This window comes from Marmota marmota, unplaced genomic scaffold (genome assembly GCF_001458135.2).
Source record: "Marmota marmota marmota unplaced genomic scaffold, marMar, whole genome shotgun sequence".
Taxonomy (NCBI): domain Eukaryota; kingdom Metazoa; phylum Chordata; class Mammalia; order Rodentia; family Sciuridae; genus Marmota; species Marmota marmota.
The window spans coordinates 16,248,337-16,274,885 of record NW_026000019.1 but is presented as its reverse complement, the minus strand read 5'-3'; the positions used below and the strand labels follow the sequence as shown (position 1 = coordinate 16,274,885).

At 41.6% G+C, this 26,549-nt stretch overlaps 1 protein-coding gene across 1 annotated transcript in view; it reads left to right on the top strand.

Moving 5' to 3' along the window:
* Pappa2 (pappalysin 2) overlaps positions 1-26,549 on the top strand; it is a 256,472-nt gene that overhangs the window by 110,366 nt on the left and 119,557 nt on the right. Inside the window, exons 5-10 of the mRNA XM_015492059.2 lie at positions 7,071-7,364; positions 9,091-9,283; positions 12,481-12,602; positions 15,710-16,199; positions 19,210-19,338; positions 24,525-24,616. Coding sequence (XP_015347545.1) covers positions 7,071-7,364; positions 9,091-9,283; positions 12,481-12,602; positions 15,710-16,199; positions 19,210-19,338; positions 24,525-24,616 — 1,320 coding nt within the window. The remainder of the gene's footprint in view (positions 1-7,070; positions 7,365-9,090; positions 9,284-12,480; positions 12,603-15,709; positions 16,200-19,209; positions 19,339-24,524; positions 24,617-26,549) is intronic.

The following is a 26,549-nucleotide window of genomic DNA, read 5'->3' as shown; positions in this document are numbered from 1 at the left end:
ACTGGAAGTAATTATGTAGACCCCTGCAGGCCAGTCCTCATTTATGGGCATATAACATTTGGCCCTAAAAATTTTACAGAATCATTTTAAAGTCATTTCAACCAGTGTCCTTTTCTCAGATGGCCCAACTGAGGTGTTTTTTCTTTCTTTCTTCTTTTAATAGAAGTGGCTTTGGGACTCAATCTTCTCACTAGCCACTAGCTAAATCCTCTTTTTAGATTTTGGGCAATAAGTCTTTATGCTTAAAAAGAGCTTTATGCGTTTTGTGTTAAAGCTGGGAACACCAGTCACAGCTTGGAAATCTACCATCCCCTTGAAAGCTTGGCCATCTGCTGCTAAGATCTCACCCTTTACTCAGCAACTTCTCTTTCCTTTTTCCCTCTGCACCACTTTCTAGACCACACAACAACTCTGCCTTACTGCTTTAGCTTGTCCCTCATAATCAAAGCTGAAAGATCTTCTAGGACAGTGCGTTTGTATTTCCCCTGCCAGTCCATTAAGGAACAGCTGTGCCACACGTGGCCACCAGTTGCTAAATCCAGGGAGCTCCATTCATTCTGTGTTCCATATGCAATCTGATGTTACTGGCCTGCATTAAGTTCAAGTCTCAGCGCACACATTCAGGCATGCAAGAAATGTAACTTTATTCTTCTATCATTCAACTTAATTTCTATTTTGAGCCCCCATGTTGCTGAGTAGCAGACATTTACTCCAAGTCAATTGAGCCTACCAGTGGTGATGGCTTCTACATGCCGAGACCACAGGGAAAATGGCACATTTTATATTTAGTCCTCAGATGGTTGCTGGTCAGCTGAGATGACCCTTGATTCCTCGCCTTCAGAGAATCTCTGGCAGGTCTGTGTCGCCTTTCTGCTTGGTCTCACATCAGCCATTCTTTAGAACTAGGCTACTTATTCAGGAATCCAACACTACCATAAGTCCAAATCCCTCTGCTGTTTGGGGTTCTTATTCTATTGGCCTGCAAATATTCTGTATTGGGAACAGAATAAGAACCTCTTTGGGGTGAAGACCAAGGAACCAGTATCTATTTGAAAATAGAGAGTGGCATATATTTCTATTTCCTGTTTCAATGTAACAGGTGAGAGCAGAGAGCATAGTACAGGTGTCCCATTAGAGGAGGGAGTCCCATCCCTACTGCATCCCCCTATTCCACCACCACATTGTACCCTTTACCTGTGGTTTCATTTTATCCTCCAAGACAAAAGAAAGACAAAAAAGAACTGTGGTTTGGAGTATAAGAAATGATAATTATATCCTATCTAAATAACCACATGAGAAGGAAAATTATTGGTACTATAGAACAAGGATATCCTGTGTAAATTAACCTCCTATTAAGATCTATGAAGAATTACCCTAACAGACCCAGTTCCATAAGATTGCGTTTCATTCCACAGTCACTTGGTTCAGGCTGTGAGGGATGATTTGAGTGATGTCTGAAGGGAAGGGAACTTGTCTATTTTCAGGCCTGACCAAGGCCTGCCTGTCTTCTGGGTGCCCATGAGTCTAGCATCAGAGCAACCTGGAAGCAAGGTGAGCAGCTTAGGGGCAAATCGAGCTTTTGTTGAGGCGTTTTCCCACCTTCCCCGGAATGACTGCCCTCCTCTTGAGAGATCTGTCCTGCCTGTAGCCAGGCCAGCCTCCATTCTCCTGATGAAGGAAGCTGGTTAGGTAGGAGCCCCGGGGATGGAGCAAATGAGCACTTCCTACCTGGCTGCATCATGGAATTATAATCATGTCAATGAATGTCTAATATATATTTTATGTTGCTTTGCTCTAGGAAATAAGCCTAATGCTCATTTATTAACATTACTACTTTAATCTTCTCAACAGCCCTTTGAGATAGGAACTCTTGTTATTACTATTGAATAGATCAGGAAATAGCTCCAAGAGCTTTTAAGAATGTCGCCAAAGGACATTAAGAAGAATCAATACATTTCCACTGAATGTTTACAGCCAAAGAAGGGACTCTGATCACTCCAGCAACCATCTGTGGAAGAGCCTCCACACACTGATGTAAAGGTTGGCTGGTCACTACTGAGGCTGGCCTTGCAGCTGGTGGAAAGCATAGGCTGCAGGTGTTGGCGTTGAGGGGATGGTGGTCTGTGTGAATGCTGATATCAAATGGTACTTGCCAGAGGCATGTTCTACTGTTGTTCCATCATCCCCAAGCCCCAGTATTGCTTCTGGGAAAGGATTATACTTTTCCCTGAGAGGGCAGAAATGCACAGCCCCTTAGACCCTCCCTGTGGACCCAGATGGTGGGAAGACAGGAAGAGGTTTGCTTCTGGGAATTTCATTTTTATTTATTATTAAGTCTTGTTCCTTCTTTATTATTATTATTTTTTAAATAATTAAGAAAAGAAGTTCTTTCAATCCTCTTTTTAGATTTTGGGCAATAAGTCTTTATGCTTCAGTCAGCTTTTGGCATGGATACGTGTGTGTGTGTGTGTGTGTGATATTTGTTAAAACATGAAAGAACTTATCTAAACTAAATCATCACTTTTCTCTTGCCCACATGGATATAAGTGTGTGTGTGTATGTGTGTGTGTGAGTTTGTGAGGGAGAGGGAGAGGGAGAGAGAGAGGGGGAATGATTTAAACACACTCTCCTAATAATTCAACAAGGGTGGTTTGTTTTGCGGGGGAGGATAAGAGGTGAATGAGCACTGTGTGGGACCCCTTCTCTCAGGAGAGGAGATGGGAATATAAAGGTTGGAAGGGGTTAGGATTCATGGGCAGCCAGTTGGGGCCACTAGAAAATCTTCAGCCGACCTGAAGGTAGAATTGTGACATCTCCTTCCCAGCTTTCTACTTCTATCTGCTGCTAAGAGACGGGAGTTTTGGAACACAGACTATAAGGCTGAGAGGGCTGATGGTCCATGATAACAGACTTCTTCACGTGGTATTTATGATGGTCTCACAAAGTCCTGCATGTTAGCTCTTGGCATGAGAATAGGGAAAACTTTAACAAGTCAATGTAGCCCCTCTTGTTTTAGCTGAGGAGACCTAGAGAAAACTGAAGCATAGAACCAAGGCCATTAAGCTTGTCAGGGCAAGACCACACTCCCAGTACCTTTATCTCTAGTCTGGTGATTCATGACTGTGTACACTAACAGGTAGAATGGCTACAAGAGGCCCAGGATCTTGGACGTTTTTCTTAAAATGTACTGATGTGCACAGCACTTATCCCTAAATTAGAGCAATATTTTGTTCTATATTTCACACATTTCTAAATTTTGTGCATTATTCTGTATAACACATATAGCTATAAGCTCATTATTAAATGTGGCACACTGATGACTTTTTAGCAGAAACCCTATAGCTCTGACATAAAAATTATAGCTGTTGCAAGTATGTGTTAAAATGCTTGTTTTTAGTTGAAATTTATGTCCTGTCTGCTTAACTCCATATTCTCCTGTTTAGGGAAGGGACATCAAGGGTGCATGGAAGGGAACCTGGCCTGCTCTCCTGGGTGTGAAGGGACCTGCAGGAGTATCCAGGGCTTGCCTTGTCAGGCTCTTGCTCCACTTGTATACACGCTGGCTATTGAAAGCTGTCTCTAAACCCCCTCTGCAAAATATCCTTAGACTGGGAAATATCTCACTTGGAGTTTAGGCAGAAACTTCTGCCATTAGCAGGAAGCCCATCAGTGTAATGGCCACCCCTATATTTCCCCTGATTGTCCCTAAAGCCATACCCTGGGGCATTCTTCCACTGTGGGTTCTGATGCTTTTTCTATTCCTTGTTTCAGGAACCTCCTATCTGTTCATCTATAATTACTTTCTCCACAAAAAGACAGGCTGGTCCAGGAATAGCATGAGGGAATGTTTGAGGTTTTCTCTGAGATAAGACACATGTGAAAAAAAATAATTATCGATGGGAGTTTGTTCATCTTTTATAGTGTTTCCTGAGTGATGCTCTAAGAAATCTGTATTCCAGAGACATCAAAGTGTATTCTACCTAAACAGGTTGTATGTTCAAATAAGTCTGGTAAGCACAGTGTTAAAACAAAATCACTGCAGTACTTTTCAGAGCTTTTAATACAAATTTTCATAGAAGTTGTAAGTTTTCAGGAGAAATATGGCTCACTGCATTTTTCTTGAATGCATTTCATCAACAATGCTGCTGTTTTCAGAAAGTATCACCCAAGACCAGAATTTATGAACCCAATTTGTGAAAATTTGGGGTAGACTTTTGAAGTATTATTTCTGGGAAAAAAAAGGGTTTTTATTGTTGTTGATGTTGTTTATTTTATTTTTTTATCCAAAGCTTACTTAGAGATGGTGGGGGCGGGGGAGAGAAGGAGGGGAGGAGGTATGAAGGATCATGATGAGGCAGAAGGGTGGGGAGGAAGCACTGGAAAGGCAACTGGGAGAAAACAGAAGTCAGTCCCCTCAGGTGACTCGCATGGGTGTGAAGGTCATTTGTGCAGTTCAGTATTGAACATGTCATTGTACATAAACTTGGGTGATGGGCATCCCTGCAATTGGGTATGGAGACATGCAGGGCAGGCATCTTGGAAAGTAAGAGTTCAGCTTTTCACTAGGTTTATTCAAATACTGGATACTGCGGATGTTCCAGAAATAGGCCTGTTTTCTGGTTACTTTGATCTCATGATACAATAATGATGGTGCATAAACTAAAAGAAATGTCCAGAGAATAACCATGAAGAAGGAAAGACAAAGGGGGAAAGGATAACATTGGAGAATCAAATTTTAATTGCAACTGTTAGACATGATAAAAACAGAAGGTGATTGACATCTGGTTCTGGGATTAGATGGGTAGATACTATCTCAGGATCTGTTGCACATAGCTGGGTCACTGTCACGTGTCTGAGAACACCAGGAAAGACTAAAACTTGGATTTAGAAACTGCCCTTTGCAGCAACATGGTTACCTGAAAGGCAGATAAGTCACTCATTTGATAGAACCCAATGGCCCCCACGGGATAACCTGTGATTACATTCTGCCTGTGAAACTGTGTCTGTCATTGCCTACTAAACATTGCACAGAGCTCAGCAACAGGGCATAGTTCTTGGTATAGAACATGGCAAAGGGAAGCCTGGGCTGTCCTTTTGGAGGGCCTACTCTTCTTAGGAGATTATTGATGTAGGGAGTGTTTGGTGATAAGGAAAGAAGCCAGCGCAGAGATGAGGTTCAATGTGATCCTGACCCGGTGGAGGGCTGAAGAATACCATTCAAGTCCAACGGCTCAACCCTGGGGAGAAGAGGGAAACAGGGATTAGAGTTTTAACAACCAGACAGAAGTTTGGACACTCAGAGGGCTTTTGCCTTTTCTCTGAAAGGTGACAGTGACACATTGTATCGTTCATCTAAGCCCCGCTAAATGTGATACCTCTTCTCAAAAACACCTCCCTTGGTGTCCTCATGGAGGTCTTTGGGGTCACAGTGAGTTTTGGCCATGTGCCTGCAGTGCCCAACATTCTGAATGTGGGGTAGTTCCACGGTAGCAAGACTCAGCTTTTGTCTCTCTGGCTGTTAGGTCCTTGAGAACAGTGGTGATGAAATCAGAAGCAGCATAGGCAACTGTCGTTCACTAACCTCTAGAATGTGCCAAATGCTTAAAAAAAATCCAAACAATAGTGTGATCATCCCCATTCTAGAAACAACAAAGCTGGTTCTCAGAGGCCAGTTAGATGTCCTCAAAGCAGGTATGGAGAGGGCCAGTATCAGACATTAATTTCCATTAAATCCATGAGCTTTTGCCTGCACATGGCTCTCGAAAATTAACAACAAATACTGATGCATGAATTATATCCCCAGATATTTAGATTTAATTTCTTGGGAGTAGCATTTGAACCTCTGTATTTTTTGTTCCAGTCTATTTTATTTTTCTTCTCCATTTTTGTTGGTGCATTATAGTTGTGTGTATAATGGGATTTGTTGTTACATATTTGTACATACATAATAAAATGGTATAATTTGGCTAACATCAACTCCCTAGCACTTCTCCACATCCCTGCCTCCCATCCTTGCTCCTTTTCTTCTACTGATCTCCCTTTGATTTTAAGGAGATCTATCCCCACTTTTCTTTTCCTTTTTCCTCTCTAACTTCTGAATATGATAGAAAACATATGACCCGTGACCTTTTCAGTTTGGCTTATTTCACTTAACATGATGGTCTCCATTTTCCTGCAAATACCATAATTTCATTTTTCTCTATGGCTAAATAAAACTCCACTGTGCATATACACTACATTTTCTCTATCCATTCATCCATTGATGGACACCTAGGATGATTCCATAGTTTGGCTATTGTATATTGTGCTGCTATAAACATGGGGATACATGTATCACTGCAGTAAGATGACTTTAATTCTTCAGGATAAATACCAAGGAGTGGTGTATCCTGGTCATATGGTGGTTCTGTGCATAGTCTTTTGGGAGCCTCCATACTGATTTCCATAGTGGTTGTACTAATTTACAGTCCTATCAACAGTGTAAAAGTGTTCCTTTTTCTCCACAATCTCTCCAGCATTTATTATTATTTGTATTTTTGTTGACTGCCATTCTGACTGCCGTGAGATGAAATCTCGGTGTCATTTTGATATATACATTTGAACCTAATATCTGCAGTTAATGCTAATGATGAACATTTTTTCAAGTTTTTTAGCCATTTGTATTTCTTCTTTTGAGAAGTATCTGTTTAATTCTTTTGCCCACTTATTAATTGGGTTATTTGATTTTTGGTGTAAAGGTTTTGAACTTTTTATATGTCCAGAGGTGATTTTAATGTGCTGACTGGGCTGGGAATCCTGGCCTTTCTTCTTGCTGTTTGGTTCATTCTGATATCCCTGATATCTAGGACTACACTCACCTAGATAGGGGATAAAGAAATGTGTATTGATTAGTTCTGAGGATATTCATGACGAGAGGGAAGCACAACACTTGGATACCACTGGAAGTTATTTATTAAGTATCTCCCTGGAGACTGAACTGGGAGATTTGATCAGAAGACATGATCAAAGACTGGAGGGAAGACTGATGTTCATTCTCTGCTGAGCGATGCTTTTCAAACCTTCCTTTGCAGGTGGTGTTGTCCTCAATCCTGCCTACTATGGCATGCCTGGCCATACCAACATCATGATCCATGAAGTGGGGCATGTTCTGGGACTCTACCATGTTTTCAAAGGGGTCAGTGAAAGAGAATCCTGCGATGACCCCTGCAGAGAGACGGTGCCGTCCATGGAAACCGGAGACCTCTGTGCCGACACCGCCCCCACTCCCAAGAGCAAGCTATGCCAGGACCCTGAGCCTGCCAATGACACTTGTGGCTTCAGCCACTTCCCAGGGGCTCCATTCAGCAACTACATGAGCTACACAGGTACCCCAACAGACTTGGTGCCTTTGTTTTTCATTAAGATAACCTGAGGGCTTCTGGGGGGTGGCATGGTGGAGGAGTAGGGGCCAGAGAGATTACCAAGCAGTTAGAGAGTTGAAATGTTAGAAAACTGAAGTGTACTTAATATGGGATGTTCATTTTTCTTCCATGTCCTTGAAGAATCTTGTTGAAATACTGAGATACTAAGGGGTCTTGTTGAATGGATTCTTTTTCACTAGAGAAAAAAGAAAAGCACACTTCTTTCTTGGACAGTAAAAATGAAACAAAGCCAAAAGCCCTCTTGAGATCTCTTCAACTTCTAGAACTTGGTGATTCTTGTTCTCGTTCATGTTTTGGGGCTTTTACTCCAAAGAAGAGTCCAATAAGGATGGATGAAAGATGTTTCCGGGTCAAGTTGGCTCTTTGTACTACTTTTACAGTTGGCCAACAAGGCCATTTAGTTCATTTAAGCTCAGGATTCCTTTTGTTTTGTTCTTAAAAAAAAAAATCAGATTCTCTTCTCAAACCCTGGCTAAACACTGACTCTCAGCTTGCCCTCCAATACACTGCCCAGAATTTTGCATTTCATTTTTAAGATGGTATCTTCTTCATCCTAGGAAAACTGTATTGTATGGCTTTTTTTTTTTTTTCAATTTAGCTCCTTGATTTTCCTTCTTTCCTGTCTCTCACATCTTCCTTGTTTCTGGCAAAAAGTAACACTAATATATGAAATAGACTATAATGGACTGAAAATTTGTCCCCAAAAATTCAGGACTAATTTGATTTGATGACCTATTTTATGGTGAAAGAAGATAATTTTTTTTTGAGTTCCAGGTTCTTATTTCTAGAACTATGCATAAAAGGATCATCAGAACCTCATCATGGCTTTGAAGGGAAGAGTGTTGCACCAGTTCTTCCTGTGACCCACCAAGATATTTCTATCCAAGTTGCATTTTGGTGAATAATTCAGGTGTATTGAATTTATAAGCACTGACACCTCTGCCTTCCCTTGTTGCAAGGACATAGTGGCCTTTGCCAAGGCAAGAGACTGGATGATGTGGAGCAGAGATAAGAGCTCCATATAAAGTTCTCCATCTTTGAGATGGGCAGGGGAAACACTGAGGAAGCCAGATGGTGTGTGACTGGTGTTTTAAATGGAAAGGTTCCTGAAACTGAGAGAACTTCCTTTGTAACTCTGTGAGAAATGTACCTAGTAGGAAGAATTTGTTGGTTCCAAAAGTAAGACTGGGCCACCATTCCCATCCCTGTTGCTCCCTTGACACTTTAGTTTCCTTTTCCTCCAGCGTCTCCCCTGAGAATTCATTAACCTTGGCCAATATCACCGAGCAATAAAGCAGGTGTCTATAACTTTACATGCTCCCCAGGCTCAGGCCCTCTGCTGAAACACTGCCATCTTGTGGTTTGCTGAGTAAATAATCTTTGCTCATAGCAAGCCTATGCTCCAGGGTGCCAATCTCACCTGGGCCAGCCCAACATTAGTTGACGGCCTTGCTTGCAGACAAGGAGGTTCTTTCTCTCTTCCTCTTCTAACTTAGTTATTTTCTGGAACAGAATGTATTTATTCTTTCAACAAGTGTTTTTTGAACCTAACAAGTGCAAGGTGTTGGGTTAGGTGCTAGGAACAACTAAGAAGACAGGATTTGTCCCTGCCTTGGTGGTTTGCAGGTTGAAACCTCTATTACTTGTGTTTTTCTTTTTTTCCCCACAGATGATGACTGCACTGACAGCTTCACCCCTAACCAAGTGGCCCGAATGCACTGCTATTTGGACCTTGTTTATCAGCAGTGGAGTGAAAACAGAAATCCCACCCCCATTCCCATCCCACCCATGGTCATTGGGCAGACCCACAAGTCCCTCACTATCCACTGGCTGCCTCCCATTAGTGGAGTTGTATATGACAGGTGAGAGGGGTGCTCACCAGAGGTGAGCTGCAGCATTTTCTTTGCAGTGGTTTGTAGGAGAGGAAGAATGTAAAGCAAGGGGAATCCCCACATGGGACTATGTATGTGGGCTTCTCCACTTGGGGCTGCCTCTTCCAGCCTGCTGCATTCTGGCTGCTTAGTAGAGCACCTGTTCTTCTAGCACTTGCTCCTCAGGATGGGGCCTGAAGAGGCCAGCCAATGTGATCAGGATAAATGGGAGGAACTGAGAGGACATTTGCCCCCTGCCTCCATGGTGGGACAATGCATCAGTAGCTTGCTACTTTCACAGTGGTGTCTGGGGAGAGAGGAATGCATGCTTCCACTGGGGGGGTAGATGGGTGAGTAGGAATGTACAACATGCCACAGGGCATTGCATCAGGGCTCAACTGACATATGTGGCATCTCTTCTACCATCTCTGCCTCCTGCTGCCCTGTGCCTTCCTCCCACCCCCAGAACCACTAGCTTATGGAACTCTTATTAGCTGTGTCTTCCTGTCAGCCTCACTCATCTAGCAATGACTAAGAGTAAGAGAGGAACTTTTTTGTTTGTTTGTTTCTTGACCTGCTGCAATAGACATCTACTACATGCTTATTGAAGAAAAACATGAGACCTAAAACTAGATTATATTTTTTTTCTTTTGTGTACTGGCATAAATGAATGTCAGGGTAATTATTTTTTAAAAAGCCAAAAAACAAAGCATAGAAAATGAATGACATCTGCGTGGGGGATGGGAGAGGCATTGTGTAGCTATTTTCTTGTACTTGTCCTATGTAGTCCTTGTGGTAGGCTCAACTCCTACTTAAAAAATATAGGCTTAGAGAATACACACAACCAGTCTGAGATCCTACAACTACAGAGAGGTCAACTGGGGGAATCCACTGAAAATTCAGAAAGGAGGGACAAGAAATAGATGATCTCTCTGAATCCTTGTGCCATACTTCCCCGCTGGGTGTCAGGGCCCAGCTACAGAGTTGACTATCCCTGGAGCTTTACTACAAGCCTGGGAAAGAGAACAGAGAGAGATGAAGAAAGGACAGAGCTGCTGAGGACTTTTTCAGTGTTACTCTCAGCCTCCTGGGATCTTGGCCCTTTTCCCTGATACCTTGATCCACACTCAGTGCATGACATCATTGAGATCTCACAACCCTACCAAACCGTCTGCATTGCCATCAGAAGCCAGGCTTCCCCGAGCTGCTTTGGGTGATTCAGCTCACATCTATGCGATGTGTCTAAGAATCATCCTTCTGCAAGTGTGACCTTGTGCAGCCTCGGTTGGACTGGCTGAACAGTAAGTCCTCTGTGGGTACGCGCAAACCGGAGTTTTACATCAGTTTATGTAACACATGTAAACAATTTAATCTTTCAATTCTCTCTCTGGTACAACCGTTACGATAAAGCAGACATCAGAGCTGGCGTGCTGAGAGCCTGTTGGCAGAAAGGACTGCAATTTGCTTCCTTTCCTCAGCTAGGTGGGCTAGCTTTGAGGCCTCCCAACACGCGTGTTGGGGGGACTCACGTCACATGCCCGGTGATTTGTGTCATTCCTGGAGTTATGTTTACTCTACCCCAGTAGGTATTTGGAATCCTTATGTCAGAAAGGAGCCCCAGCTACGCACTAGGAGCAGCTCCGGAAGGGCCAAGTGCATCAGGGACATGTGGTTTGGAGTCGCATCTGCGTTAGGAGTGAGCTCTATTTGGAGTCAGCGGGGGCCTCAGCTACACCTCTTAGTTGCCAAAGCACCAGACACTAGACGGTGTTTGGGAACTTGCTCTTGCTTGAAAGAATTAAGGAACTTGTGACCTTGAGCAATTTACTTAGCCTCCCTGAGCCTGAATTGTCTCCCTTGTAAACAGAGGGTTGTTACAGGGATTAGAAATAATTTATGGGAAGTACATGTGGCACACAGCCAGGTATGGGAGGCATTTGATACATGGGAGCTGCTGTCATAACTATGCCCTTTGTTTAACAACACTGTTTCTCTAGCACATTGTAAGATGTTTAATATGACATTAATATATGCTATTAACATGCTACCTATTGAGTGTTCCTGATTCAGCGCCTGCATTTCAGATGTGTTGTTCAAAATTGGGCTTCTAAAAGCAGTCCAAGTACCAAAGACAAGCCTTATCAAGTGATTTCCCTTTGCTGTTTAGTTATTATTATTTCCACTTATTCTGCCTACCTCAAATATGGTGCTTGTATTTAATCATTAACCAATAATTATTTCATAGACATCTATAAGACAAGCACTTCCCCAAACTACTGAGCTGGTCCCTATGCTGACTGCTGGGGATGGAAAGAGAATAAGCCAGGACTTGCTTAGCGGCAAAGGAAAGAAGTTAAATGGAAATTCTCAGCACCACGGAGCAGACTCCTAGGAGAGGAACCAGTGAGTGCCGTGGGTGCAAGAGGGAGAGCTGTCCGCTTAGAGGAAACAGCCTGTGTACCCCTGCAAAGGCTACATTAGAATGGCCCCTGAAGAATAGGAGTTTGCCAGACAGAGATGCTCGGAAAGGCCATGCGGCATTCGGAGTGGGGGACAGCGTGTTTCATGGAGCTATGTCTTTGTGGAATAATGATATGTTCTTTCGGATGGAAATATACCATTCCTTCATTTCTAATGAAGGAACTGCAGGAGGGGAGGCTGGAGCTGACTTGTGCTATACCTTGGGTTGTGGGGAGGGGTTCAGATATGTCTTCATAGGCAGTGGAGACATGAGGGACATTATATTTCACAGACTTTTATTTTATGTATGTAATTAAAATAGGGAGTCTGAAACAATATTTACTCTGAAAATTACTGTCTGTTTTAGTGGGGAAAATTCAAGGGGTCTTTAATAATTTATCAACAGTCAGTATAGAAAGAAATTTTATATCAATTCAGATTGTAATTGTTTTGTGTTTAGTGTTCCCAAGACAGAAGCCACCCACTTACATTCCACAGGCCTCCTTTATGACTTAAATTTTTCTCCTTCATGGCCTTCATATTTTGATGTCACTATGAATTTTGCAATTTTGATGTCTGTATAAGGAGGAAGTTGAGTTGACAAACACTTGTGCTTCCATTGCCCTCTAGGGCCTCCCACAGTAAGAGGCCCTTCCCCTGGGTCTTCTCAGTTTTCTTGTCCCAGCTCAGCAGAATGGATGTCCACCTTCACTGCTTCCTCTCCCCAGGGCCCCAGGCAGCGTGTGTGGTGCCTGCACAGAAGATGGGATGTTCCGTCAGTACGTGCACAGGGCTTCCTCTCGGCGAGTGTGTGATTCCTCTGGCTACTGGACCCCAGAGGAGGCTGTGGGTAAAGTACCATGGCTTTTCAACTTGAGCCTTAGTGGCCATTGACAATGGGGGTGAAAGTAAAGGAAGGGCGGAGCAGTGGCATGGTAAGGAACAGGCAGTGAGTGAGAGAGAGAGAGAGAGAGAGAGAGAGAGAGGTAGAGGTGTGTGTGTGTGTGTGTGTGTGTGTGTGTGTGTGTGTGTCTTGCTGGGTGTCTCCAGGGCCTTAGAAAGACTGCCTGGTGCATCTGTGTGCCAAATGTCTCATAAGCACACAACATGAGGCCCAATGGCTGTGATAAAGCAGAGATTAGCATACAGCACACAGGGACAGAGAATTCTGCTGAACTAGGGGTGACTTCAGGTGGGACAGGGCCAATGGTGTTCCGCATGCCTATTGTCTCTGGAGCAGCCTTGTCATATGGCAGTGTAAGCTGATCTCTTCCTCCTCTGTATCAGGAGACTGACAGGGGGCACGGCAAGTTGCTGGGAACTAACACTCTGGCTCTGTGCATCGGGGTGGGGGTGGGGTGGACTAGGTGTTCCACACTGATAGTTCTCATCTATGCTGTTTTACGAGTCCATTAATCACTGGTACTTGTTGTGCTTTGGATATGAGCTAAGCTCTACAAGAGAGATGTTTTTCGTTATCTCTTTTCCTGTCCCTCCTCCAACTTCTCAAAAAGTCACATACGCACTCACATAGGCACATCAGGGCTCCAAAGACATATTTCAGCATGGATCGTTTTCTAGTTCCAGATCAGAAAATGCTGTTGACATGACTTTTAGCACCTCCTGATGGATGGCTTGACGTCTTCTGACATCTGCAGCAGCTTTCCTAATAGTTATCTTTTGTCTTTGCTCCCCCCGCCCACTTATAATTCTTAAGACCCAAAAAAGTCTCCAGTAAGATGTGTTAGACATGGCTTATTTAAATTAATTTGCAATCTTGACTGTGACAAGAAATAAAGGACAGTGGCCTAAGAGTATCTGCATGAGGTCATCTTGGGCTTCCAGTTACCCAAGTGACAGAGCCTAAAGGAGAAAGCTGGAGGGAAGTGCCCGCAGGATGTATTGAGTGGCTTTTCTCAGATGAGAGATTTCCTTGGAGGATGGAGAGCCACCGTAGGATTGCTGCAGTAGACTCGTTTAGAGTCTGGCATTTCATAGAAGTCCCCTTTCTGTGGCAAACTGATCTAGTTTGGGACTTTTATATCTGTTGGACTCATTAACTCAGAATTTTTTTCATTTCAGTTTTTGGAAGCATTCTAAATTTATCTGGCATAGGTGAAAGAATTTGAAGTTTTGGGTCCTAATTCTTATATCTTCAGGCAAACCAGGTCAATTTTGAGAGCCTTTATTTCACCTTTCATATGAAATTATAATAAAGAGCTTCTGACAGTCAGTGCCACCCCTGGGTTGGCTTTCAAGGCCTTTTCTTTACTGGCATTTGAGATAAGCACTGGAAACTTAGGATGAGAAAGAACTGAACTTCCTTTACTTTGAAAGAGTGAAGGACCTGGTCGTAATTAAAATACAGGAAGTAAAAGTAATTGAACCCTCAACAGAGCAAGCACAGACATTTAATGCAGGCACAAAATGTATTTCATGGCACTTGCTTAACTCTTCTTGATCACCATTTAATTTCTAAATGCTATAGGGAATAGAGAATTGAATCAAGTGCATGCCTTCCTTAATTATCATGTTCTTGGTCAAAACTTCTCTGGCTTCATAATCTAAAAAAGCTCCCATCCCCACCTCATAATTCTCTATTCCTTTATATTCCTTCATTTTTCTTCAAAGATGCCATTACTACTTGAAGTTACACTTTATGTCCTTCCATTTAATAATTGTTACATCTATCACCTGTTGTAAGATGGGTGAAGCTTAGACTGTTATCACTCTTGTTCACCACTCTTGTCTCCAGCACCTAGATTGGCACCAGGGTGTAATGCAAAACATGGTTTTTAATGAATCAATCAATCAACTCACAATGTTGGCAATAAAAAACAGTAAGGACCATCTTACACACATACATACATGTTTCAACTTATTCTGCTGGGCTTTTGGCCATTCTTTATTTTCCAAATTCTGAAGGACTAAATAATTCTACTTTTGCAAATGTAATTACTTCATTTCTATGAAATATTGTATAGATATTTTACACTCCCCTAATAGGGCAGAAGTTAAATATTAGTGCGTATTTTGTAAACAAGCAAATCAAAGCTTAAAACACTGTGCCTACTATGGCTGCCTAGCTAAGGTAAGGGTACAGTGCCCCCTGGAGCCTAACCTGGCTGATCTCTAATCCAACACATTTTCTTCAATTCCCTTCACATGATATGAAATAAAACCCATTCTTATGGATTATTTCCAGAGCTGACCTTATTGCATTTTATTTTTCACCATTACATTTTTTCTTGGTTACCAAGTTCCACCTTTCCCCACAGTCCTCTCTCTGTGTTTGCATTTCCTCCCTGCAGTTCCCACCTGCTCACATGCACCTGACCTCACAGGAGAATTCAAACATGGTTTTAGAGTCTGGCCAGCAGTCGAGAAGATGAGGTGCCACAGTGGGGTCTTAGGGAATGGGAGAAGTCTTATGAAGTACACTACAGAGAGGATAGTGACAAACTGAAGTTAACCTTGGGCTTCAGAAGCACTAATTTTACCATACATTATTAATGAACTCAGTATGCAATTCTCCTCTGCCCAAGAATTTCTGGAGAACATGACTTGACATCTCTGCATCAGTCTCAGGGTTCCACCTGGGATCTGATTGTCCCATTCCCAGGTCCTGCTGAATCCCTTAAGGACACCAGGTGGAGGTGACAGTGACAAGAGCATCATTCCTTTTACTGTTACGCTTTGCCCTTATTAGTCCTTAAGTCACAACCTGCTATGCTGGCCAACTTCCCTAGGAATTCAAGGCTCTCTCCTCCTTCTTTCCTCATTCTGACAGCTGATACGGGCTACTGATTCATTTTCGGATTAAAATTTTTATTTTATTATTATTATTATTATTATTATTATTATTATTATTATTATTATTATTATTTGGGGGGTTTCTGGGTCATTTTCAGATTTTAGTAGCAGTTCCTGATGTGCCTTTCTGCTCCCCTGCCTCAGGGCCTCCTGATGTCGATCAGCCCTGTGAGCCGAGCTTGCAGGCCTGGAGTCCTGAGCTCCACCTGTACCATATGAACATGACGGTGCCCTGCCCTGCAGAAGGCTGTAGCCTGGAGCTGCTCTTCCAACACCCAGTGCAAGCCGACACCCTCACCCTCTGGGTCACTTACCTCTCCATGGACTCTTCCCAGGCACTCTTTGATACAGAGATCTTGCTGGAACACCAGGAGTCTGTGCATCTGGGTCCCTTAGACACTTTCTGTGATACCCCACTCACCATCAAACTGCACGTGGCTGGGAAGGTCTCAGGGGTGAAAGTCTACACCTTTGATGAGCGAATGGAGATTGACGCGGCCCTCCTGACTTCCCAGCCCCACAGCCCCTTATGCTCTGGCTGCAGGCCTGTGAGGTACCAGGTTCTCCGGGAGCCACCCTTTGCCAGCGGCTTGCCCATGGTGGTGACACACCCTCGCAGGAAGTTTACAGACACGTGAGTTGGGTTGCAAGGCCTTCCAAATCATTGGGCTTCCTGAACCTTGGGAGTCAATTTGATTACCACTTTTTAATTTTTTTTTTTATTTGATTTCCACTTTTTAATCTTCTGATATGCATTTAGCTGGAGAAATGTTGAGAATCTCAGGGAGGATTTTATTCTCAAGTGGCATGTCTGAGATGAAAAAATATTTCCCAGAGAGGGACAAGCAGATGTTCTGATTGCTGAGGCCATCATTATGATTAAGGGGAAAGGAGGTTAGTATATGAGGTCTTTGAGTTGGACTGAATGTACTGGCCAAGAGTAAGTTCATCAGAATTAGATTCTTCGGTCCCATGACAATTTGCTTTCTGATTCTTGCTATAGCTTTCTAACAATCTGACATGGCTTCTGTAAAATTCACAAGTTACAGTCTACTCTGCTATAGCTCAGGCTACAGGCCCGGCAGGCACCAAAGTCTGCCCCATGACTCACTCACAACGTGTGTTTCATTCTTTCCCCCTTTTCTCATCTCTCCCTCTCTCTTCTTATTTTCTTCTCTTCCAAGTCTCCTTTCTCTTATTTCTGTTCTTTCTTCCTATGCTTAGTGAGTTCTGCTGTGTTCCTGGCACAGTCTGCTCAGTGCTGGGGACACAGACTCAGATAAGGGGATTACCTACGAAGAATTCAACATCTGTACTTGGAGACGGGTATCTCCAAAGACAAATTCCCTTCACCTCATAATTCCTTAGAGACTGCCCTGAGGGCAGAACAAGGGTAAAATAAAGTTTTGTCAGAGGTGCTATATCAGTTTTTGCCATGGTAGAAATCATGACAAAACATAGTGACTTAGAACAGCTAGCGTTACTTCTTATGATGCTATGGATGGGCTGGGTGTTCTAGTCTGGATGGACTTGGCTGGAGCCAGATGGCCTGGGATGACCTCGTGCACACATTGGAAGCCTCAGCAGAGACAGCTGGCATGCTGGGAAGATGAGGGCCTCTTTCTGCCTGGTCTCTCAAGTCCCAGACTGGGCTGCTTCTCATGGTGGTGGAAAGGTTCCCAGCAGCAGGGAGGGCAAGCCCCAAGTGGCCTGCATGTCTCAAATCTCTGCTTTATGTTGCTCAAGACAATGTTCCACTAGCCCAAGTGAGCCATACAGACAACTCCAGCTTCAAGAGCTGGCAAAGTAGACTCTCAAGAGGGGCATCCTGCATGGGGTGGCCTTTGGCACACTACCGCAGCTATAAAATCTAAAGAAAATGTTCATCTTAAGCTCCAATACATTTTTCTTCCCATATTTGCTCTTTTAATTAGAGCTCAAAGAAGGTAAAATGATGAAAAACCTAATGCAAATAGGAGAACATATAGACATATCACAGGTATATGTACAAAGAAAAATATCACTTTTGAACTTCTCTAACAAGGTAGTTCACATGGTGTTACATGCATATGCACATAGTGTTTAAGGCTAGTGACATCCCATTTTATCAATAGAAAACTGAGGCTGAACTTCAGTTTGGTTTGCAAGCTGGTGAATGGCAGACTCAGGATTTAAATTTGATTTCCTAACTGAATTGTATTTCCACCCTGTTTCCTCAGTTAGGACACTGCCTTTTACAAACTCAGAGCACTGAAGGCCTGCTGCTAAGTTTTCCCCCAAGAACAGTAAACACAAGCCTGTGTTTCCATCCATCCTTTTCTCGGCCACATAACAGTGTCCAACTTTTATTCATGGTTGGACAAGAAGTCCCACAGAAAACCCCTATAAAGGGAAACCATCAGCATTGATTAGAATATAAAATAAAATTGATTTTGCTTTAAAAATATCCAGCACTCTCATGAGAAGCTTGCTCCCCCAACCCCTAAAAGGAGAGCTAATTTGAAAATTTAAAAGTCTTTAACATTTGAGTGTCTTTTCTATTAAAATTCCTAAAAACCAGTACAGAGGTTTTTAAAGGTATTTTTTTTTAATCCCAAGACATTTCCTGTTTGCTGTTGCTACATCAGGTGAGGGTGGGAAATCTTTGTGGTTGAGTTGAAGAGTCTGTTAAAGAAAAGAGGGTCTGAACTGGGGATATAGCTCAGTTAGTAGAGTGCTTGCCTCATGTGCACAAGGGCCTGGGTTCAATCCCGAGCACCACAAAAAAAGCAAAGAGGGTCTTGGCTTTATGGCTGCCATGAATGGCAGCCTTAGCAGTCCCATGAAATCCTGTCTTCCTAGGTAGTCTCCTCCTGCCTTGACTTTGGTGGTAGATTTCCAATCCGGGAAAGCACTGGGCAAAATTAAGATGAAAGCAGAATTTGTCTTTGGAACTAGAAGCTCCCTTCCAGAACTTTCCCCCTTCTAAGTGCCCTGCCTCTCACTTTCTCCACCTGATATGTGTACTTAGGCTTTAGATAGTCTGAGAAACTCCCTCCATCTCTCATGTCAACTGCTGCAGCCACGTTCCTGGTATTGTAGATAGACATTAATTTAATGCATTCCTGACCATGAATTTTTGCCTCCTCAAAATGGTGATGGGAGGTGTTCTTACCTTCTTCTCTGAGATAGTTGCTCTTACCCCTAAGGGTTCGTCTCCTTAAGACAAGAATTCCTTTGAGAGCTAAGAGAACTATAATCCACAGACCCAAGAATGGCCTCAACTGAGCCCATATTCCCCGCTTTCCTCTCCAGGCTGATTACTTTGAAGATACAGAACGCTGGTTTTCCAATGGTTGTTTTGTTTTGACTTGGTTAAAACACTCTTCACATACCCTTCTTCTAGATTGTCTGGGACATTTACCTTTTGTGTTAATTCAGCAGACATTTATTGTACATCTACTATATGAATATTAAGGGAATATAGAAATAAATATGGATTCAAACATGCTGCTTTATACAATTTTCCCCTGATCTTTGCTTCAGATAATTGTGGTATGTTTAATACTTATGTTCCCCATAACATTTCACTTACATTCTTGAAAACCATCTGCAAAAGGCCCATTTTTAGGAGGTCATGGTCACCAACCCATTGGTTTCCACAGGGAGGTTATACCTGGGCAGATGTATCAGTACCAAGTTCAAGCTGAGGCTGGATCAGAATTGGGAGAAGCTTCACCTCCTCTGTACCACATCCACGGTGCTCCTTACTGTGGAGATGGGAAGGTGGCAGGGTAAGTATTACGTGTGTGGGAGTATGTGAGCAAGGTCATAAAAGGTTTAGCCTCCAGTTTGAGCTTGGCTTGTTTAGATATGTAGAGACAAGGCCCTGGATGGTTCTAGTGTTAAGATTACAAAATCTGGGACCTGGGATGAGCTTGAGAAGCCACTGACACCTCTTCACTTTCATCTAGAGCTCATCCCAGAGCATTGGGATATTGGAGTTGATTCTCCAGGGCTCCCCTTAAAGCCTCAGTGAATAACTGTGGCACTTATTCAGGGGAGGAATTTATGCAGAAAGCTCCATGTCAAATGATGATGAAGGGGATATATTTTGGACCAATGGCCCACCCTTACTAATAACCCTATACTAATAAGTTGTATGATTTTGATTTTACCAAATGGCTTTGAGCAAAGTGAGTTGATCATTGGACCCCTGAAAGAACTAATTAAAATGTGATTTCCAGCCTTTCTGTAAACATCACCAACATAAAGATGGAATACACCTCTTTGGTTTCTTAACATACCATGTTCCTTTCTTGTTGTCCTTCAATATCAACATAGGGAACTAATTCATTCTGTTTTCCAATTTTAGCACTGAAAAATCTTCAGTCCCAGGAAAACCGGGGCAGTTTGTCACTCTACATCAAAGTATCCTTAATGCACATGTAGCCTGATTTGTTAGTTATGTAAATCTTCTGGGAGGAGGAGGCTGGAAGGCCAGTTACTATGATTTGTCTTAGAGTCTGCATTCTATTAAGGTAGCCTATTTTTAATTTCCCAAACCAGGTGAATGGCCCTAATGGGAATCAATTCTGAGATCCCATCCCATCATTTAGCAATCACTGAACATTGTTTATCTTTTCAGTCTTCTAAGATCCTTAAGCTGTATGTAAGTTTACTCCTTTGCATACAAGTATAAACACTAAACGTTCCCAGACCTCTTTCAGACATGGAAGCAAATGAGGTCACTTCATTACACAAACCTTGCTAGTGCACTGCCTCTCCCACCTCAGCCTGCTATCGCATCTCCCCTGCTCAAATCCAGTTTCTCCCTGGGGATGCTTCCTATGCACACAGAATGAGACCAACTGTTGCTATTGGTTTCCATGTTCTGGCTATCTCATTTCAGGCCTACAGCCCATAAGTCAAGGTGTCTGGGTGGCTGTGTTCTGACTGCTGCATTGGCAGAGCCCTCCTTGAACAAAACACTCTGCCTTAAGTAATAGGCTTGTGAAGGCCTATCTCTTATGTAGCCACCTTGAGGCCCCAGGGTGTCACATTTGCTAGGTGTTGTGGGGCAGAACAGTGTGCAGGACCTTATTCCTAACTTTATGTATTCACATTTGCTCCTGTGTCTTGAAGTAGCTTCAACTGAGGCAGCACTTTTTGACTACTGGGTTGTATAAGTTCTTTGTCAAAATACACTTTTCACCCTATGCAAGTACCCTCCCTCTGTGCGGAGGAAGGACTGCTGTGACACCCAGCAAGAAGATGATCACTGAATCCTAGCTCTGCCTCAGCTGGAAACACCCATTACATGTAAATCAGACAGGAGCCAGACAAACCATCCCACCCACCTGGTACCACTTGTCAACAAGACTGTCAAAACAGGCACAGCAAGCCCCTTGGAATTTAGAGCAGCCCCTCAGAAGATGATCCCTTGGTGTGTGTTTCCAGCACAGGAGCTGCCAGCCATATGTGGCTCCTGAGGCTGTGAAATGTGGCAAATACAACTAAGAAACTGAATATTTGATTTTATCTAACTTTAAGTAATGTAGTTTAAAAACTGGAACTCAATTCAGTTATTAGAAAACCTTTAATTTAAAGACTTGGGATAACTTGGGTGGGTGAATCTACTCTTTCAACTACATATTTTATGAGTTCTACATAAAGATCAAGTATTTAAATTGGAAAAAGAATGTAACATACCTCAATAATTTTATACTGATTACATATTGAAATGATAACATTTAGATATGTTGAGGTGGCTGTAATATTACTAAAAGTAATTTACCTGCTTCTTTTTACTCTTCATGGCTACTAGACAATTAAAAATTATCTGTGACTTTCATTATATTTCTATTGGGCAGCACTGAACAAGAATACACAATATGCATAGATTATCTTCAAAACAGAAATATAAAAGTACTGCCCTTCAAGATTGTGTTCTAGATGCCATGTAGAGAAACATTGATGTGGGTCAGTCCTCTCTCTATAGATGAGCTGACTAAGGTGCAAAGATTTCGGAGACTTGTCGGGGATCACTCATCCGATAAGGTCCCTAGTGTAGCCTCTTTTCATTGAACTCCATTGCCTTATGTAGAAAAGAGTGTTTTCTTAAATTATTTTTTAATTTTTATCCTTTCTTCCCTTAAAAGCTTACCATTTAAAACATGGTTATTACACTATTGCATCCATTGTACACTTCAATTTCATTTTAAAGCATTCTCATAGGTTATTATTTAATTGTTAATCCATCCCATGAGATATATTTTAAATAATGGTTGGAGCTATTAATGATGTCCTGTGTCTGAAAGTCTTTACATATTACAAAATTTATTTTGATGGGTTAAAATACGTATTCACTTTTGGACATGATGAAATCAAGGAGAAAAATGGCACCATTTAGAACAGTCAAATTTTAGTTCTTTCATAAGCGCTCAAACCACACATGTCTTGTCATCAGACATGCTTCATGTTTCCTGCACTCTAAACTATTTTACCCATCTCAATCCCGGTGTAGTTATATGAGTTGTATTAGCAGGGAGGTCCAAAATGACGTTGTTCTTCTCTCAGCCTTGTTTCTCCCTTGAAATATATGGTAGTTTCCACCAGGTGGTAGTAGGGAGTTAGAACAGAATTTGAATCTTTAACAGATGTCCTGGACTGAGATATAGCTGCAATGGGGCCACCACCTAAGTCTCTGGGTAGTAAACAGACCTGAGATTTGAGTTCTGCAAAACTGCGACTTTTGCAACTACATCTAGATAGAAAAAAACAATGAGATTAAAATATAAAGAAATGTCAGATAAAAATGAATAGAAAAAATCCACATGGGATTTTTTTTGAACCCCTCCCCTTTTCTTAATGGTCAAATGATTTTTTAAGTTAAATTTATTTTTAACTGATACATGAAGTATAAAATGTACATACTAACGGGGTACCATGTAATGTTTTGATACATGTACACATTGCGTAGTGTTTAAGTCAGGTTAAGCTTACTTTTATCATTTCCTTATGGTGAAAACATTCAAAATCCTTTCTTCTTGCTTTTTGACTATAGAGTGCATGATTATTATTGATAGTTACTCCACTGTCAACAGACACCAGAACTTCTTACTGTAACTAGTGCACACTGATTGACCTCTCCTATCCCTCCCTCATCCCTCCATTGCTTAGCCTCTGCCAACCACCATTCTATTCTCAACTTCCATGAGATCAAATATTTAACTATTTTAGATTCCACATATGAATGAAATCATGCAGCATTAATCCTTCTGTGACTGGCTTATTTTATTTATTGATCTCTAGTTCTATCCATGTTACTGCAAATGACAGGATCCTGTTCTTCTTTATGGCTGAATAATATTCCCTTTTGTATATGTACCATATTTCCTTATTCTTTCATCAGTTAGTGGATACTTTGGTTGTTTTCTGTTCTTAGCTGTTCTGAATAGTGCTGTAGTGAGCACAGTGGTACAGATGTCTCTTTGGCATACTGATTTCATTTTCTTTGGATACATACCCAGTAGTGGGCTTGCTGGGTCATATGATAGTTTTATTTTTAATATGTTGAGAGACCTTTGTACTTTTTTCCTTAAGAGGTGTGCTAATTTATATTTCTACCAACATTGTGCAAGGGTTCCCTTTTTCCATATCTTCACCAGAACTTTATCTTTTGTCTTAAAAAAAATAATACTCAATCTTACTGGAGTGAGGACATTGTGGTTTTCATATTTTCCTGGTGATAAGTGATGTTGAACATTTTTCCATACAAGTTGGCCATCGGTATGTCTTCTTTTTAGAAATGTCTATTTAAGTCTATTGCCATTTTAATCAACTTATTTGTTTTGGATATTAACTCCTGGTCAGAAGCATAGTTCACAGATATTCTCTCCCATTCTGGAGGTTATCTCTTCACTCTGTTCTGATTCATTTACTCTACACCAGTTTTCTTTTATGTAATCCCATTTGTCTATTTTTGCTTTTGTTTCCTGTGCTTTTGGGGTCTTGTCCAAAATATCCTCACCCATTCCAATGTCCTGAAGCATTTCCCCTATGTCTTCTTCTTGTAATTTTATGTCTTACACTTGTCTTAATCCATTTGGAGTTGATTTTTATGACTGATGAGGGAGAAGGGTCGAGTTTCCTTCTGCCTGGGGAATCCAGTTTCCTAGCACCATTTATTGAAAAGCCCTTTCTCCAGTATGTGTCAGCACCTTTCTTGAAAATCAGTTGGCTGTGTTGTGTGGGTTGACTTCTAGGCTCTCTATGCTCTTCCATTGGTCTGTGGGTCAGTTTTATGCCAGTACCATACTGTTTTGTGTAGTATATTTTGAAGTACTATGCCTCCTGCTTTGTTCTTTTTGCTTAAGATTTCTTTGGCTATTTAGTGTGTGTGTGTGTGTGTGTGTGTGTTTTCAATTTCTTTCACCAATATTCTATAATTTTCATTTTAGAGATCTTCCACCTTTTTGATTAAATTTATTCCTAGGTATTTTATCTTTTGGTAGCTATTGTAAATGTCATTGCTTTCTTGATTTCTATTTCAGATCATTGACTAGTAGTGTCTAGCAATGCTACTGATTTTAGACTGTTGGAACTAATAAGTTTAGCCAAGTTGTAGGTTACAAATGAATAATTTCTAAGACTATTCATCCTGGGGTTAGTAAGCCTTTTCTAAGTTCAAGATCCTCTACCAGAAACACAATAAGAACTCTCCTGGGGATTTTCTAGATGTTTCTGAGACATGGGCTACTTAACTTCTAGGAATTTCCACAACCCACTGAGCATACCAATAAACAATTTTTGCTGAAATTGTATCACTTTGAATGCATTTTTTCCCTGTAAAACAATTCTCTTAACTCCTGCTGTACCCAGCTTGACTTATTGTTATGTAATGGGGAGATTTAAGAAATTAAAATGATGGTAACTGAACAGGAAAGAGCATTTTGAGTGTGTTTATATATATTCCTAGGAGCCTGGGAGAGGAGTGTGACGATGGAGACCTGCTGAATGGAGATGGCTGTTCAAGGACATGTGAACTAGAGAAAGGCTTCAACTGTGTTGGTGAGTTCAGGGGTTCCTGGCAAGAATTATAACTTGTTTTTAGAGGCATCCCTGGGAATTATTTTTGTGAGTCTCTAATATCTTCTAACATATAGCTTAATGTTAACAATAATAGCAATGACATTTGATATTTCCATTGTATCCCAGGCACTAAGTATTCCACATATATTATCTCATTCAATAAGTAGCATGATTATGAGGGAACTGAGACATAGATGGCTTAAATAACCTGCATGTGCTTATTTGCTAGAAGTGGTCAAGTCAGGATTTGAACCAAGGGAATACAGCTCTAGAATTTCAATTAAACCACATTAGTTTTTTGTTGCTGTGACCAGAGTACCTGATAAGCACAACTTAAAGGAGGAAAAGTTTATTTGGGGCTCACAGTTTCAGTGTTCTCACTCCACAGTAGTCCGACTCCTGCTCTGGGCCTGAGGTGAGGCTGAACATCATGGAAGAAGAGGAAATCTGCTCAGCTCAAGGCAGACATGAAGTGGGGGTGGGCACACTTGCATGAGGAGCTAGTTACATAAGGCATAACCCCCAAAGGCATAGCCTACTTCCTCCAGCCATGCCTCACCTGCCTACCACCCAGTAGGCCATTCAAATTATTAATCAATAAAATGGGTTAATCTACTGAGGAGGTTATAGCTCTCATCATTGCCTAAAAAAAAACCTCAATAATTTTATACTACTTACATATTAAAATGATAGCATTTAGATATGTTGAGGTAGCTATAATATTATTAAAAGTAATTTACCTGCTTCTTTTTACTCTTCATGGCTACTAGAAAATTGAAAATTATATCTGTAACTTTCATTATATTTCTATTGGGCAGCACTGAACAAGATGATACACAATATGCATAGTTTATCTTCAAAATAGAAATATAAAAGTACTGCCCTTCAAGATTGTGTTCTAGATGCCATGTAGAAAAACATTGATGTGAGTCAATCCTCCCTCAGTAGATCTCTTTATTGGGGACCATGTTATCAAAACATGAGCTTTGGGGGGACATTTCTAGATTGAAACTATAGCAAACTATGAGGTTTTAGTGTTCCCTGGCTTAATGTTGCCAAGGATTTTTCTTTGGCCCTCAAATGTAACACTAAAATGTCAGATAAGTAGCACAATGACATGGATTCTACATACAAATAGGGGTAGGGAAACATTCCAAGCCAAAGAGAGTGCAGGCTGACTTCCTGAGTCTGTACTTAATGGATAAGCTCAGAAGGACAACAGAAGGCCATATCATTTCAGTCCAGGAGAATCTCTGGTGATAGATCATGGCGAGATGACTCTGACTCCAGACCCTTGGGCCCGGGAGCCAGTCTACAGCACTTCTCCCAATTCTGATGCAAGCCATTGCTGAAGGTTTCTTCAGTGCGGTATTTTCCATCCCCAGAGGCATGCATTACAGCAAGTCTATGAAGCACAACCATACAGCAAAGTTATTTTAAACAGCAGTGTGTTTAAAAACACTTCAGTGTCTCCAAATCTCAAGATGAAGTAGGCTATGATTTTAATTATGTAGAATTTATTAAGGTTTCAGGTACATATAGAACATATAAATATCCTTGCTCTCTTGAGCAAGAACTAAATTGTAGAATGTTAGTAACCATCCATCCATCCATCTATCTATCCAAACATTTGTTCAACAAACAAATGCCCACAATGTACATGTATTCAGTAGTAACACAAATTCAGTGCCCGTCATATGCAAGAGTCTTGAAGAGAACTGATACGTTAATGATACTATCTAGCTTCACGCTCTTATAGAAACCCCTTCTACCAATTCCTGAGGAAGAGACCCCTAGCTTTTACTTACATAATTCAAGAGTGCAGAATGCCTTTAGCTTTACTATTATAAAATTTTCCCTTTTCCAGTCTGTAAACTGAGGCTCAGAACATTTAGGTGACTCATCCTAGGGC